Source organism: Protopterus annectens, chromosome 4.part0 (assembly GCF_019279795.1).
Source record: "Protopterus annectens isolate FY-2018-M chromosome 4.part0, PAN1.0, whole genome shotgun sequence".
Taxonomy (NCBI): Eukaryota; Metazoa; Chordata; order Ceratodontiformes; family Protopteridae; genus Protopterus; species Protopterus annectens.
The window spans coordinates 501,717,315-501,730,615 of NC_056733.1; the positions used below are offsets into that span (position 1 = coordinate 501,717,315).

Sequence of the window (13,301 nt, forward strand, 5' to 3'; positions counted from 1 at the left end):
CTCCCCAGCTCCGAAGCTACCCGGATCCGACAGCTCCGAAACCTGATAATGGATCGGAGAAGGAGCAATGGGGGCAAAGAAAGGGGCCAAGCTCCCGGCAGGAGCACTCCCATCTGCATTTGGGCCTGTAGGAATCAATGCATCATCCGGTCCATGTCCGTGTCTGAAAGGCTCCTCGTAGATCTAGAGGAAGCTGCCGAGGCTGGCCGGGAAGGCTGCCTCGACGACTTCGAACATGACCGGGCCTCCTCCGACGACGAGAAACGTGGAGAATGGAGCCGAGAGGGGGAAGACCCGGAGACCCTCAAGGGAGAACTGAGCCACTTAGCCGGCAGGGCTGAGGGAGCAGAATCGGCCCACCGCTTGTGGCTCCTATAGAGAGAGTTTGAGTCCCGGCCAGGGGAGCAGGAACGGCTGGCTGAACAGCCACGGCTGGCGCCACTGAGGGAGAGGAGGAAGAAGCAGAATCCGGGGGCAGAAGGCCCGCAAGGATTAACTTAGTCCTCCTGTCCCTCAAAGCCCAGGGGTTAAAGGCCGCACAAATCTGGCAGCCTGAAGATAAGTGGTCCACCCCCAGGCAAATAACGCACAGAGTGTGGCCATTGGCTGGGGAGAGCTTATGGCCACACTCAGAGCATTTAGAAAATATGGCCTTAGGGCCTTCGGCCATGACAATACACACACACACACACACACACACACACACACACACACACACACACACACACACACACAAATAAGGGTAAGGGAAAACTATACTAATGAACTACTATAACAAATTAACCCGAATATACTAAGGGATAGTAAAAATACACACACACACAATTTACTGAGAAATTTAGAGCAAAAAACACCCTGTAATAACTCACGGAAACCGCCAGGAGCTCGTCTCTCGTGCTTCAAGAAGCCGCGGCAAAAGAGATCTGGGGACTGGAGGGAGGTAGCAGGGTATTATGGGTAAGGGGAGGAGCTTGGAGCTTGGATCTCTAGCTTGGAAAGCTGCAGGCTCGGATCTGGATCGGATCAGATACCCACAGGTTGCTGATCAAATGAAGTTAACTACTTCAGATACCATGTTTCTTCAAGTATAATACTATCAAAGCTTTAACCAGACAGAAGAAAGAAACGGAAAGGGTATTTTTTTCCTGGGGGAAAGCCCCACTGCAACCCACTGTCTGTGTGGAAGGGTCTTGTCCTCACCCTTATACTTATGTATACTAACTCTATGGTCATACAACTCCAAAGATTGAATCACTGCCTACTCACAAACTGGAACTGCACCAACAGTGATTCTTTGAGGAGAGATCAATGAGTTGTATACCAAGGAACCAAACTTAACTGAAATCCTCCACTAGAAAATACTTGCCAAAGGGTAAGGAAGCCTCAGAAGGCTCAATACCATGAAAGACTACAGAAAAATCTACAGAAATATGTTGCGTGTCAAAAGCCCAAGGTTACCCAGCCAATGACCAACAATAATTGGAGATAAGATGAATTGTTAGATTTTCTTTTAAACTTTACAGGCTGGCTAAGTATTATGACACGGATCACTGTAATTAACACACTGAAAACTCCTGCCTATTCTCCAAGGAATACCTACTTATTCCTGGCACTATAATGTTGACGAAAAAAGCATTTACCACTACCATGGTTATATCATTATAGCATTAATTTTAAAGATAACATGACTTCCAAAAGCTGGTTGAAATGCATTTAACAACATTAAACATATTTTGAAGCAATCATAGTTAACAGAAAGACGAATGACACAATGAAAACTGAACATGAATAGCATATAATAGTGTGGTATGATACTTCATTTAAAAATGTCCCACTGTATTCAGAATAAATGATTAAATAATACCAAGACAAAAAAGAACTTACCATAGAGCCAGCAAACAGCAACAACCTCAAAGAAAGCCAGAAACATCAGCGATACAACAGCAGTGTAGTGGTCCATCAGTTGGAAGACATATATCCCACCCTGGAAAACAAAAAAATTACTTTTAGGTTTCATGTATTTGACAAGGAAGTTTAAAATATGCATAAATTAAGAATATGACAACTAACAATTGGAAACCCAGGATGGGAAAATGACACTAAAAAATAAATACTAAAGCAATGTCAGATGAGCATTATCTACCAATCAGCATGAGAAGCATACTGGGTAAGGCATACGAAAACCTTCTCTTGGGAAAACGCCTAGGGGGAGGTCTTTTCACCAAGGATTCCCATCTGGCAGATCATGCATGGCAAATCTGCAATTCTACCTGCAATTTGATTTATATAACACACAGTGGACTAAAATTGATGCAATTTACTTTGAACTGTCAAAAGCATTTGACTCAATCCCACATAACTCAATTCTGAATAAGATATGCATTAACAATGCAACTGGGTATATAACTAACTACATGGATGGCACAGTGGTGCAGCGGAAGCATTGTTGCCTCACAGCAAGACGTTATCCAGTTTGATTCTCGGCTTGGGTGCCTTCTGTGTGGAGTCTGCATGTCCTCCCTGCGTTCGTGTGGGTTTCCTCCTGGTGCTCCGGTTTCCTCCCATGTTACAAAAGACATACGTCTGGAGTGTTTCTCCCTGGGCCTCTGCTGAAAATTAGCTTTGTTCCAAGTCGGACTTTCCCAGTAAAGAAATGTAACATAAATAAAAACTGGATATAGAAGGTGTAGGATAAGGATAGGAAACACTCAGATTGAGCTACAATCAATAATAATAATAAATATAATTGTCTTACATGTGTGTGTGTGTAGATGTGTACATACATATATATATATATATATATATATATATATATATATATATATATATATATATATATTTTTTTTTTTTTTGGCTTGATTTATCTACATGAACTCCAAGAAGAGCTAAACCCAAACCTAAAACTACTGTTCAATCTCAGCCTTACTACAGGATATGTACCCAAAGAGTGGCGTACAGCAACAGTGGTCCCTCTCCACAAGGTGGTGCCTCAACGGATCCTGGAAACTATCGCCCCATAAGTCTCACTAGCTTGGTCTGCAAAGCTATGGAAAGGATCATCATGGACCTTACAAAAAGATATTGGGGACCTACAGACACTGGATCCTACCCAGTTCGGCTTTGTTAAGGGCAGATCCTGCCTCTTAAACCTGGTCGATTTCTTTGAAACAGTCACCAAGGCCATTGACAAGGGGAAGGTGGTCCACACAGCCTACCTGGACCTCGCAAAAGCCTTCGATACAATACCCCACTCAGGCATTACAGATAAGCTCACCAGCTTAAATATAAACCCCTATGTCACTAGATGGGTTGCAAACTGGCTCAAGGACAGAACCCACATGGTTAGAATAGCTGGAGCCATGTCAGACTCCAAACCAGTTACAAGTGGCGTCCCACAAGGCTCAGTCCTGGGACCTCTCTTGTTCGGTATATATTTCTCGGAGGTACAGGCCAACATGGAAGGACTGTGGCTGACCAAGTTCGCAGATGACTGCAAACTGGGCGCCATAATAGACTCTCCAGCCGACACAAGCATCCTCCAAAAGGGCCTCATAGAAACAGACAACTGGTGCCAGAGCCATGGCCTCAAGCTACGCCAAAAGTGTATAGTCATCCACTTTGGCAAAAACAAAGTGCCCACAAATTACCACATAGGTGGTAATCCATTAAGTACAGAAGAAGTAATTAGGAACCTGGGGACCCAAGTTGATAGCAATCTCTCATTTGACAACCACGTGGCCAAAGTGGTTAGAAAAACATTTTATATAGCCCACCTAATCATGAAGGGATTCACATCTAGATCAGGGGAGGCCATTGTGCCTCTTTACTCATCCCTCATCAGGCCCATAATTGAGTACAATGCCCCTTTTGGGATGTACCTTACCAGACACCTGCAGCAACTGGAAAGACCCCAAAAGTACCTCACCAAGAGGATCAAGGGGCTCAAACAGATGCCGTGATGCTGCGGTTAAAGAAACTCCAGCTCTACTCAGTGGCATACCGCCTGCTCAGAGGTGATCTGTGCCTGAAGTATAAAGCCATGTCCAAACCGGAATTAATGGACATGCTGCACCTCAGAAAATCCAAATCCCATCGAGCTATGCGCTCGAGGGACTTGAACCTCAGCACTGAAATAAATAGGATATGCTGGAGGGACAGTTTCATAACCCAGAGGCTCCCTTCACTCTGGAATAAAATCCCAGTCCAGGTTAGGCAGAGTCCCTCATTGACTCTCTTCAAGAGGAATCTTGATGAGTGGATGGGAGATCGTAGGTTTACCCCGGGTATCACTTCTGTGTCACTGTTAGACAGAGGCACAGTATACTAACCTCGAAAAAGGGCATAGCAAAATTAATTTAAAATGGGTGGCGAAAGCCATACACACTCTGGCTAGGCTTATAAATGCCCTAGGGCAGATAGCCTAGTATGAACCTACACACACACACACACACACACACACACACACACACACACACACACACACACACACACTCTCTCTCTCTCTGCAGGAATTCAAATGAATTTGTTATCTTTTTATGTAGCTATACTGTCCTCTAGTGGTAATGGAACTCATGCCTAAATATATATATATATATATATATATATATATATATATATATATATATATATATATATATATATATATATATATATATATATATATATAGATATACTTACATACACACATATATATTTATATATATATATACATACATACATACATGTGTATGTGTGTGTGTATATGCATGCACTTGCCAATTTACTGCAATTTTAATGGCTATGCTTTTGAATTATTTGCCAAACAACTTCTTTTGAATTTGTCTGGTGTGGCAACAACATGTATCTGAAACCTGGGCAAGCTACTGATTTAATGCGAACATTCTTAATTTTCAGAAGTCTTGGATTCTCATATGTGCCTCGCAATTTGCAGTAAGATAAAATATTAACCTGGTGACAGATTTTTTGGCTTGATTTATCTTACAAAATGTTAAGTAAATATTTGTACAAGTTGTTTGAAAATAGTTTGATAATCTGAATTTGTTTGGTGTGGTAAAAGCTACTTTATAAATTTTGGGCAGGCTACCAATTGATACAAACTACTTTGACACTCAGCTTAGTTTTTTCTTTTTATTTTACATTATGCAACAAGATAAACTGTTAGCCAGTGATACTTTCTAGGCCTGAGTCACATATAAAACTGTTATGTAAGCATTAGTGTTAGCTATTTATTTTTTGCTTTAAGTTTTTGTTTTTAGATCAGCACTGAAAAAGCCCTTGATACAAAACAATGGTCTGTAGATGAAAGCAGTTATTTAAATATCTGGATATTTGCTGCTGATTTTTTTTTTACTTTTGAGTATATATATATATATATATATATATATATATATATATATATATATATATATATATATATATACATATATATATATATATATATATATATATATATATATATATATATATATATATATATATATATATATATATATATATATATATCTATGTATCTATATATAGGTTCACTATCACATGGGAGACGGTAGTCCGAAACGTCCCATTCGATCATATCGAAAGAACGGACAGATAAATGTAGAAATGCACAACAGCAAATGCACTACAGCAGTCGCTGTTGTGACTTTCTACATTTTAATGCAGATTGCACTATAGTGGGGATCGGGAAATGTACCCTTTCCCTCACTGAAGTGTGATCTCAGAGTTTGCATATATAAGTAGTGGGGAGCACAGACCTCAGTACCGAAGTGTGGTGAATGTTCATATTAGGTCGAATTTGAACATTCTCCACTTCTGCATTCAACTTTTTTGTCGATCACTGTTTTTACAGGTTCATAGGTTGGTACTAGGCTATCGTCCCCAGGGCCTATACAAGCCTAGCTATAACAATTCCCTGGATGTTTCTTCCCACAATATTTACTTCCCTGGACCCCTGTCTAGCAGGGCGACTGACATGATCCCCGGGGTGAATTTCCTGTCTCCCATCCAATCGTCAAGGTTCCTTTTGAAGAAGGCCAAGGAGGCACTCTGCTTGACATGTATGGGCAGTCTATTCCAGAGTATGGGGAGTCTCTGGGTCAGGAACCTATCCTTCCAGCATGTTTTGTTCATTTTGATGACAAGGTTTAGATCCCTGGAGCGTGTGGCTCTGAGGGATTGGGATTTCTTTAAGTGGAGCATGTCCAACAGCTCAGGGTTTGACATGGCCTTGTATGTTAAGCAGAGATCACCTCTGAGTAGATATGTCGATGATATGTCACAGAGTATAGCTGGAGATTTTTTTTTAGACGGTCAGCATATGGCATCTGCTTTAGGCCTGTGATTCTTTTAGTGAGGAATTTCTTTGGCCTTTCCAGCTGTTGCAGATGTCTTGTGAGGTACATACCGAACGGCACGTTATACTCTATAATGGGTCTAATGAGGAATGGGTACAGTGGGACAATGACCTCCTTTTTTCTGGATGAAAAGCCCTTAGTGATGAGGTGTGCCACATAGAAGGATTTCCTGACTGCTGTGGTGATGTGGTTTTCGAAGGTGAGACTACTGTCCACCTGTGTCCCTTAGTCTCTCATCACACTTTCGATGTTTAGTGTACTGCCACCTATGTGATAATTCATGGGTACATGTTTTTTTCTAAAGGGGATAACTATACATTTCTTGGCATTAAGCTTGAGCCCATGGCTCTGGCATCAAGCATCAGGTTCTGTAAGGCCCTTTTGTAGAATATCCACATAATTTGGTGATTCAGTAATGGCTCCCAGTTTGCAGTCATCTGCGAACTTTGTTAGCCAGAGGCCTTTAGTGTTGGCCTGTACTTCAGAGAAGTAGATGCCAAACAAGAGCGGTCCTAGGACTGCACCCTGAGGTACTCCACTTGTCACTTGTCTGGAGCTGGATTTGGAGTCGGCTAATTTTAAAGTCTGGGTTCTATCAGTAAGCCAGCTGGCAACCCATCGAGTGACATAGGGATTTATGCCCAGCTTAGTAAGTTTATCTAGGATTCCAGAGTTGGGAATAGTGTCGAAGGCCTTCTGTGGACCGCCTTACCCTCGTCCACAGCTCTGGAGACTGATTCGAAGATGTCAATCAGGTTCAGGAGACAAGATCGTCCCTTCACAAACCCAAACTGGGTGGGGTCCAGTGTTTGAAGGTTGCCAATGTCTTTGTTTATAAATTTCATGATAATGCGTTTCATGCCCTTGCAGATCACGCTCGGACTGATGGGATGGTAGTTCCCAGGATCCAAGGTGGATCCCCCCTTGTGGAGTGGGATACCTGTAGCTGTGTGCCACTCAGTGGGTACGATGACTGAGGTGAGGCTATGATTAAACATGACACTTAGGTGAGGTGCCAGTTTTTTGTAGTTCATGTAGTAAACAGCCCAGGATGTCATCTGGTCCCATGGATGCTGTATTCTTAGCTTTGGAGAGTGTGGTCTCTACCTGTGTGGCTGTGATTACCAGACGTTGGCAATCTTTTGGTATTGAGATAGGCCCTTTAGGGGGTGAGAGGGGGTGAAGTTGGCACTAAATCGATCTGCCAGGATATTGGCAATATCCTTGGGATCAGTATATTTAATGCCATTCTGTTGTTGCTCAGAGCAAATCTGAGCATTGCCATTTAGATTCTTGACATAACTATAGAATGCCTTGTGGTTGTCTTTGGAATCTTTGGTAATGTTATTTTCGTAACTAGCTTTTGAGGATTTTATGAGGAATCTCAGCTTCTTACTGAAGCTGGTAAGGGAGTTTTTTTTTGCATCCTGGGAATTTCCTCTTTTCTGCAACAGTTTCTTCCTTCTGTTGTATAGTTTGTTTATAGCAGGGGACAAACAGATTGGCTTCCTATTTTTGGCGGAGAGCATCTTGGTTCTATTTGGGATGGCACAATTCATGTATGAGTGGATGTGCTCATACAGTGCCTTAGTGTAGGATTCTGCAGTCGAGCTTTCAGATCCCGTCTGCATGGGTGTCATGAAGTTTGTCACTTCTGACTTGAGTAGCATGAAGTTGGCTTTGGAGAAGTTTTTTTACGGAGGTTTCCTTACTGGAGGGGTGGGGGTGGGATGTGGATGTCAAGGGTGATTTGCTTATGGTCAGACCTGACCAATGAGGGGGTGACCACTGGTGTGGAACATCTATCTCCCATGTTGGTAATGACCAGGTCTAGGATATTGGAGCCCCTGGTGGGACAATGGATTAGTTGATCCAGGGCATTGGAATTTATGAATTCCAGAAACTGTTGGGAAAAGGTGTTGGTACCCGAGTAGTTTTCCCGGTTAATGGCAGGGTAGTTGAAATCACCCAGTATTAGGGTGTTTGGTTGTATCTTAATATTCTTCAGTATGTTTAGAAAGGTGTAGTGAGAATCTTGGGGCATGGTTGGGGGATCTGTAGCAAGATACAATTTGGATTGCAGTCTTAATTAGTGTTAATTGCACCTGGAGAATTTCAGATGCATTGTGTTGGGCAACTAGCCTGGAGGTGTGAATATCCTTGGTGAATACGGACACTCCTCCCCCTTTAGTGGTTCAGTCTTTGTTTGGTGGCCGAAAAGTGTGGTAAGAGTTGTAGCCTGGTATTGCAGGGGTGCTCTCTGGAGCCTTGAACCAGGTCTTAGTTACTGCACAGATATCGATGTTCTCCATTTTTAGGAGTGCCTCGAGAGAGTGCATTTTGAAGTTTAGACTTCTAGCATTGAGTAGTATTACCTTCAGATTTTGCATGCTTGTACCTGTTATGGTGGTGGCTTTGTCCTTTGAACCTTGTCTAAAAAAGGCACTATAGGGGTGGCAAGAGCTTTAGCCAGTAACCTGAATCCCATGGGTGACAGGTGCAGACCATCTCTGGCAAAGCATTGTGGTTTGCCGATCATGTCTGCCCAGGCAGACAGATACTGGATCCCCTTTGACTAACACCAGAAGCTTAGCCAATTGTTGAAGTCAGTCATTTTGTCCTTATACTGTGGTATCATTCTCTGCTACTCAGAGCTAGGGTCATACCTGCCTGGGCCACATGATACGAGAGGTCTTCCATGTCTCTTTTCATGTAGTCCAGGGAGGTACGCTTCAAGTCATTCACTCCAACATGGACAATGACAAAGTTGTATTTGTACTTGTTGTGGAGTGACTTGAGTGCATGTGTTATGTGGTGGATCCTGGCACCCAACAGGCAGCTGACTGTAATTTTCTCCTTGTTCAGCCTGGTGAGTGGGACATCAGTGTGCCTGACTATAGAGTCACTTATGACTAAAGTGTTGGGTACATTGTCTTGCCTCAGGAGCTGTTGTTGGTGGGCACACTGGTGTTGTGAGCTATGTGTCACTTTGGTTGTGACTGGTGGTTGTTTGCATTTCAGCTTTGGAGTTCCTTGTTGCTTAGGCAGGTTAATGTTAAGGGCCTCCGCATATGTGGGTTTAGTGTTACTATGTGCGGGTGTTGATGGTGTAGGTTTTGAAGAGCTATGTGTTGTTCGAGGTGTAGTGCAGGTGTTAACCTTCTCTTCTTGACTGTCTACCACAATGTTGGCTGGAGAGAGCTTTGCTTCCAGTTTGGCTATGTAAGTGCATCTCTCGCAGGTTGTAGTGTTGGGTGGTAGGAGGAGAGGGTTGTCTGTGTACATGAGGCAGTTGCTGCATTGCCCCAGTATACCCAGATTCACCATGTGGACAGGAGAAATCACCGGAAGCTGACCCTTGCACATGCCTCTTTAGGTGCTTTTTTTGTAAAGTACAAGAGCTGTTTTCCCTTACCTTTGCAAGGTACTTTGCAATTATAGGCTGTTTAGTGCCTACAATTAATTTCTCCTTATTGACAAGGAGAGTTGAGTGCTTGTATCAGTTTCAGGCTTCCTAGTGCTTTCCAGCAGGTTCTAGAGCAAGTGCTAGTTATAGGGGTTCAGATTTTAGTGCTACTACTGAAAAATCGGCCAATTCTAAGGGAAAATTTGAAGAGCAGACTTTCTGGCACCTGGAATAGTTTAACCGTAGCCCTGCGGTGCTGCACAATGCGAAAAATGTGCAAACATGCGAAAAATGTGCAAACACACGTGTTTTTAAGCCAGAAAGTTGAAAGGGATAGAAATCAGCCCAAAAAGGCTAATAAAATTACAATTTCAGAGCTGGAAACACTCCTCTAGTGTTAGATAGGCAGTACAATGCTCACCACTCCCACTGGTAAGCAGTAGGATTCCCTCTACCACAGCAAGGTCTGGATAGCTCTGAACACAGAAAATAAAGTCCTGAGACAAGCAAAGCCTGGGATCTGGACTATACTGGCTAGGAAATGTGGGAAACGAGCAAACAAGGTAGTATTTTTAAGCAATGCAATAATACAGTAAATAAACACAAAAAAAGACTAACACACGAGTGTGTAGTCCCAAACAGTAAATGCAATTAAAACTCTACAAAATTAGCAATTTAAAACTTTTTAAATGAAGCAATGCAAGTGCACAACTGAAAAATTATTTAAGAGGCAGTAATACAGTACAACATGTAGCTAGTCTACATATACAGAGAAGTCTATATATACAGAAAAGCAGCTAAAACACAAAATTCAGATGCAGTGCGCCCTAGAACACCTGAGTTGTATCAATATTAAGGCAAATGCAGTTTTAATAAATGCACTAAAATATACTCTATATTTCCAAAATGTTTGAGAAGCACAGTCAGAACACAAGGTGATTCAGGCAATTTTTTAAAGAAAGGGAGAGAAGAGGAACAGAAGGCCTTCTCAGATGTTCTCCCTGTATTAGGGAGAATGAGCTAATGACACTAGACTAGGAGGTGTGTCCCAGATCAAATTTTCAGTAGGGGTGTGCAAATGCAAAGCCACCAAGTATAACAACAAGGCACCAACAGGGAGGCAGGGTGGGAACCAATACTAAAACTATTAGCCTGCACTCTTTTAGAGAGTAAACACTACAGAAATCTTTATGACAGCAGTGAGCCACAAAATGAAAGTTTTAAACAGATAAAGGAGCAAGGAGACTCTACAGAATGCTTTTAACTGCAAACAAATCAGTTACCCGTACAGATTAGTTAATAGCAATAAAATATATTAAAAAGTATGCAGCAGGCAATAAAAGGTGCTATATATAAATTGCTAGAAGCAATAACCAGTATAAATAAGCCAAAAAAAAAACTTATTGTTAAATATCTCAGATCAGAGTTGTAGTCAATGCCACTCCACCACTCTGCTCAGTGTGTATATACAGAAATCCTCTTAAAGCTAGGGCTTAAATACCAGATGATACAACCTTAGACAACTTTTTTTTTTAAAAAGCACATAAGAACCAGCCCCCACTAGCCAGCAGCCAATCAACACAATCCTGCCACGAAGGTAAAGAAAGGCTTCTGCTAATTCAAGATGGCCTGTTCATGTGCTCAGAACTACCACTGCAAAAACAAACAGGCCCAGAGCCAGCAAATCTGAACTGGGACAATACAAAGGCTATTAGCCTACACTCTTTTAGACGGTAAACACTACAGAAATCTTTATGACAGCAGTGAGTCACAAAATGAAAGTTTTTAAACAGATACAGGAGCAAGGAGACTCTACAGAATGCATTTAACTGCAAACAAATCAGTTACCCGTGCAGACTAGTTAATAGCAATAAAATACAGTAAAAAGTATGCAGCAGGCAATAAAAAAGGGCTATATATAAATTGCTACAAGCAATAACCAGTATAAATAAGCCAAAAGAACAGGATACTTATTGTTATATATCTCAGATCAGTTGTAGTCAATGCCCCTCCTCCACTCTGCTCAGTGTGTATAGACAGAAAGCCTTTCAAAGTTTCATTTCTACGTTTCATAGAAACGATAATTCACACGAAGTGTGATTACATACAAATCTGTGTTTGTATGTGTATTTGTAGAGAGATGAGTATATGCTGAGTTATCAAAATGCACAAGCATTTAAACACAGGTGATATGTACATATAGGTTCATAGGTAGGTACTAGGCTATCGGCCCTGGGGCCTATACAAGCCCAGCCAAAAAGGTACCCTGGCTTTTGCATATACATATACATACACACATACACATAAGGCAGATTTCAGTAATTAAATAGCAATTTACATATGTATGCAAAGATGTTAATAGCATATGTGATTTAAAGACATCATGTAAAGAAAAATGTGCTGCCTGAAGAGGTCTATCCTGTAAATGAAGACTGCTTGGTTTATGAGCATTATGGATTTTAGATCGTCTGAGTGCTTGCTGTTTCAGGAAAATATCTGAAGTTTGTCTATTTGTCATGTTTTGTTTAATGCAGTTTTGCTATGAAGAATCAAGCTACTAACTAATGTGGAAATACATTGTTTTGTAATACAGAAAAGGAGGGTTATGATTGTAGCTTGTTAATAAGGAGACTGGATGACAAAGGTAAGCTGATTTTAAATTTACAGTCACACCTCTCATCAATTTATTTACATATTTGAGGGTTAATACAACAGTATCATGGCAGTTCCTTTGCTTAAACTGTAAATTAGAACCTCCATTTTAAGTGTGGCATGCACAATGGCACTTACTATACTAAATTCTTGAACCGCTGACATAACAGGGGTGAAAGGAGAAATTATCAGCTTCATGTAGAAGAAAATAACGTTTTAATAACAGGGAGTACAAAGGAGTTCATCATCATATAGACTGTTGTTGGGGGAAGCATGCAAGTCTAAAACACAGCCTGTACCTTTTCTGTGGAAAAGCAAGATACATTTTGTTTTCTGGCAGTGAGTGGTTTATTTGATTTGTAGAATACAAAGCAAGCTTTGTTCAGTTATAACAGTCCCTGGGATTCAGCAAGCTCTGCACAGCATGCAAGAGCTGCTGCATGCAATATGGCCAAAGAGTGATCCAGGAACGAGCTCCCGGGATGTGCACGAGTGCTCCTACACTATTCCTGCACAGCTCCTGTATGCTAATTACCCCACTTGCTGGTGAAAACTATTCAAATGAGGTGAATTACTGATCCAGGAGGCAAGCAGGTGTCTGTGCAGGAATAGTGCAACCTGCAGAAATGTATTCGGTTACTAACTGAATACATTTCTGCAAATTACAAAACGGAGGCATGGCAGCTCCAAAGAAAGCATGTATTCAATGCAGCAGGAATGCCAATGGTCAAATATATGGCCATTGGCATGGGAAATAGCTGCAAAATTATAAAAAATAACTTTTATTTATTTTGGCCGATTTCGGCCGTTTAAGCGTAGGGCAGTGGTACGCACATGGGATCGCCCAAAAATAAGAAAAAAAGTCGGAAATAAGCATTTAAACCCAAATCAGC

The 13,301-nt window shown here is 41.6% G+C and overlaps 1 protein-coding gene across 1 annotated transcript in view; it reads right to left on the bottom strand.

The window, feature by feature from the left end:
* LOC122799397 (sodium- and chloride-dependent GABA transporter ine-like) overlaps positions 1 to 13,301 on the bottom strand; it is a 372,008-nt gene that overhangs the window by 99,231 nt on the left and 259,476 nt on the right. Inside the window, exon 10 of the mRNA XM_044068418.1 lies at positions 1,885 to 1,984. Within this exon, the coding sequence (XP_043924353.1) occupies positions 1,885 to 1,984 (100 nt within the window). The remainder of the gene's footprint in view (positions 1 to 1,884; positions 1,985 to 13,301) is intronic.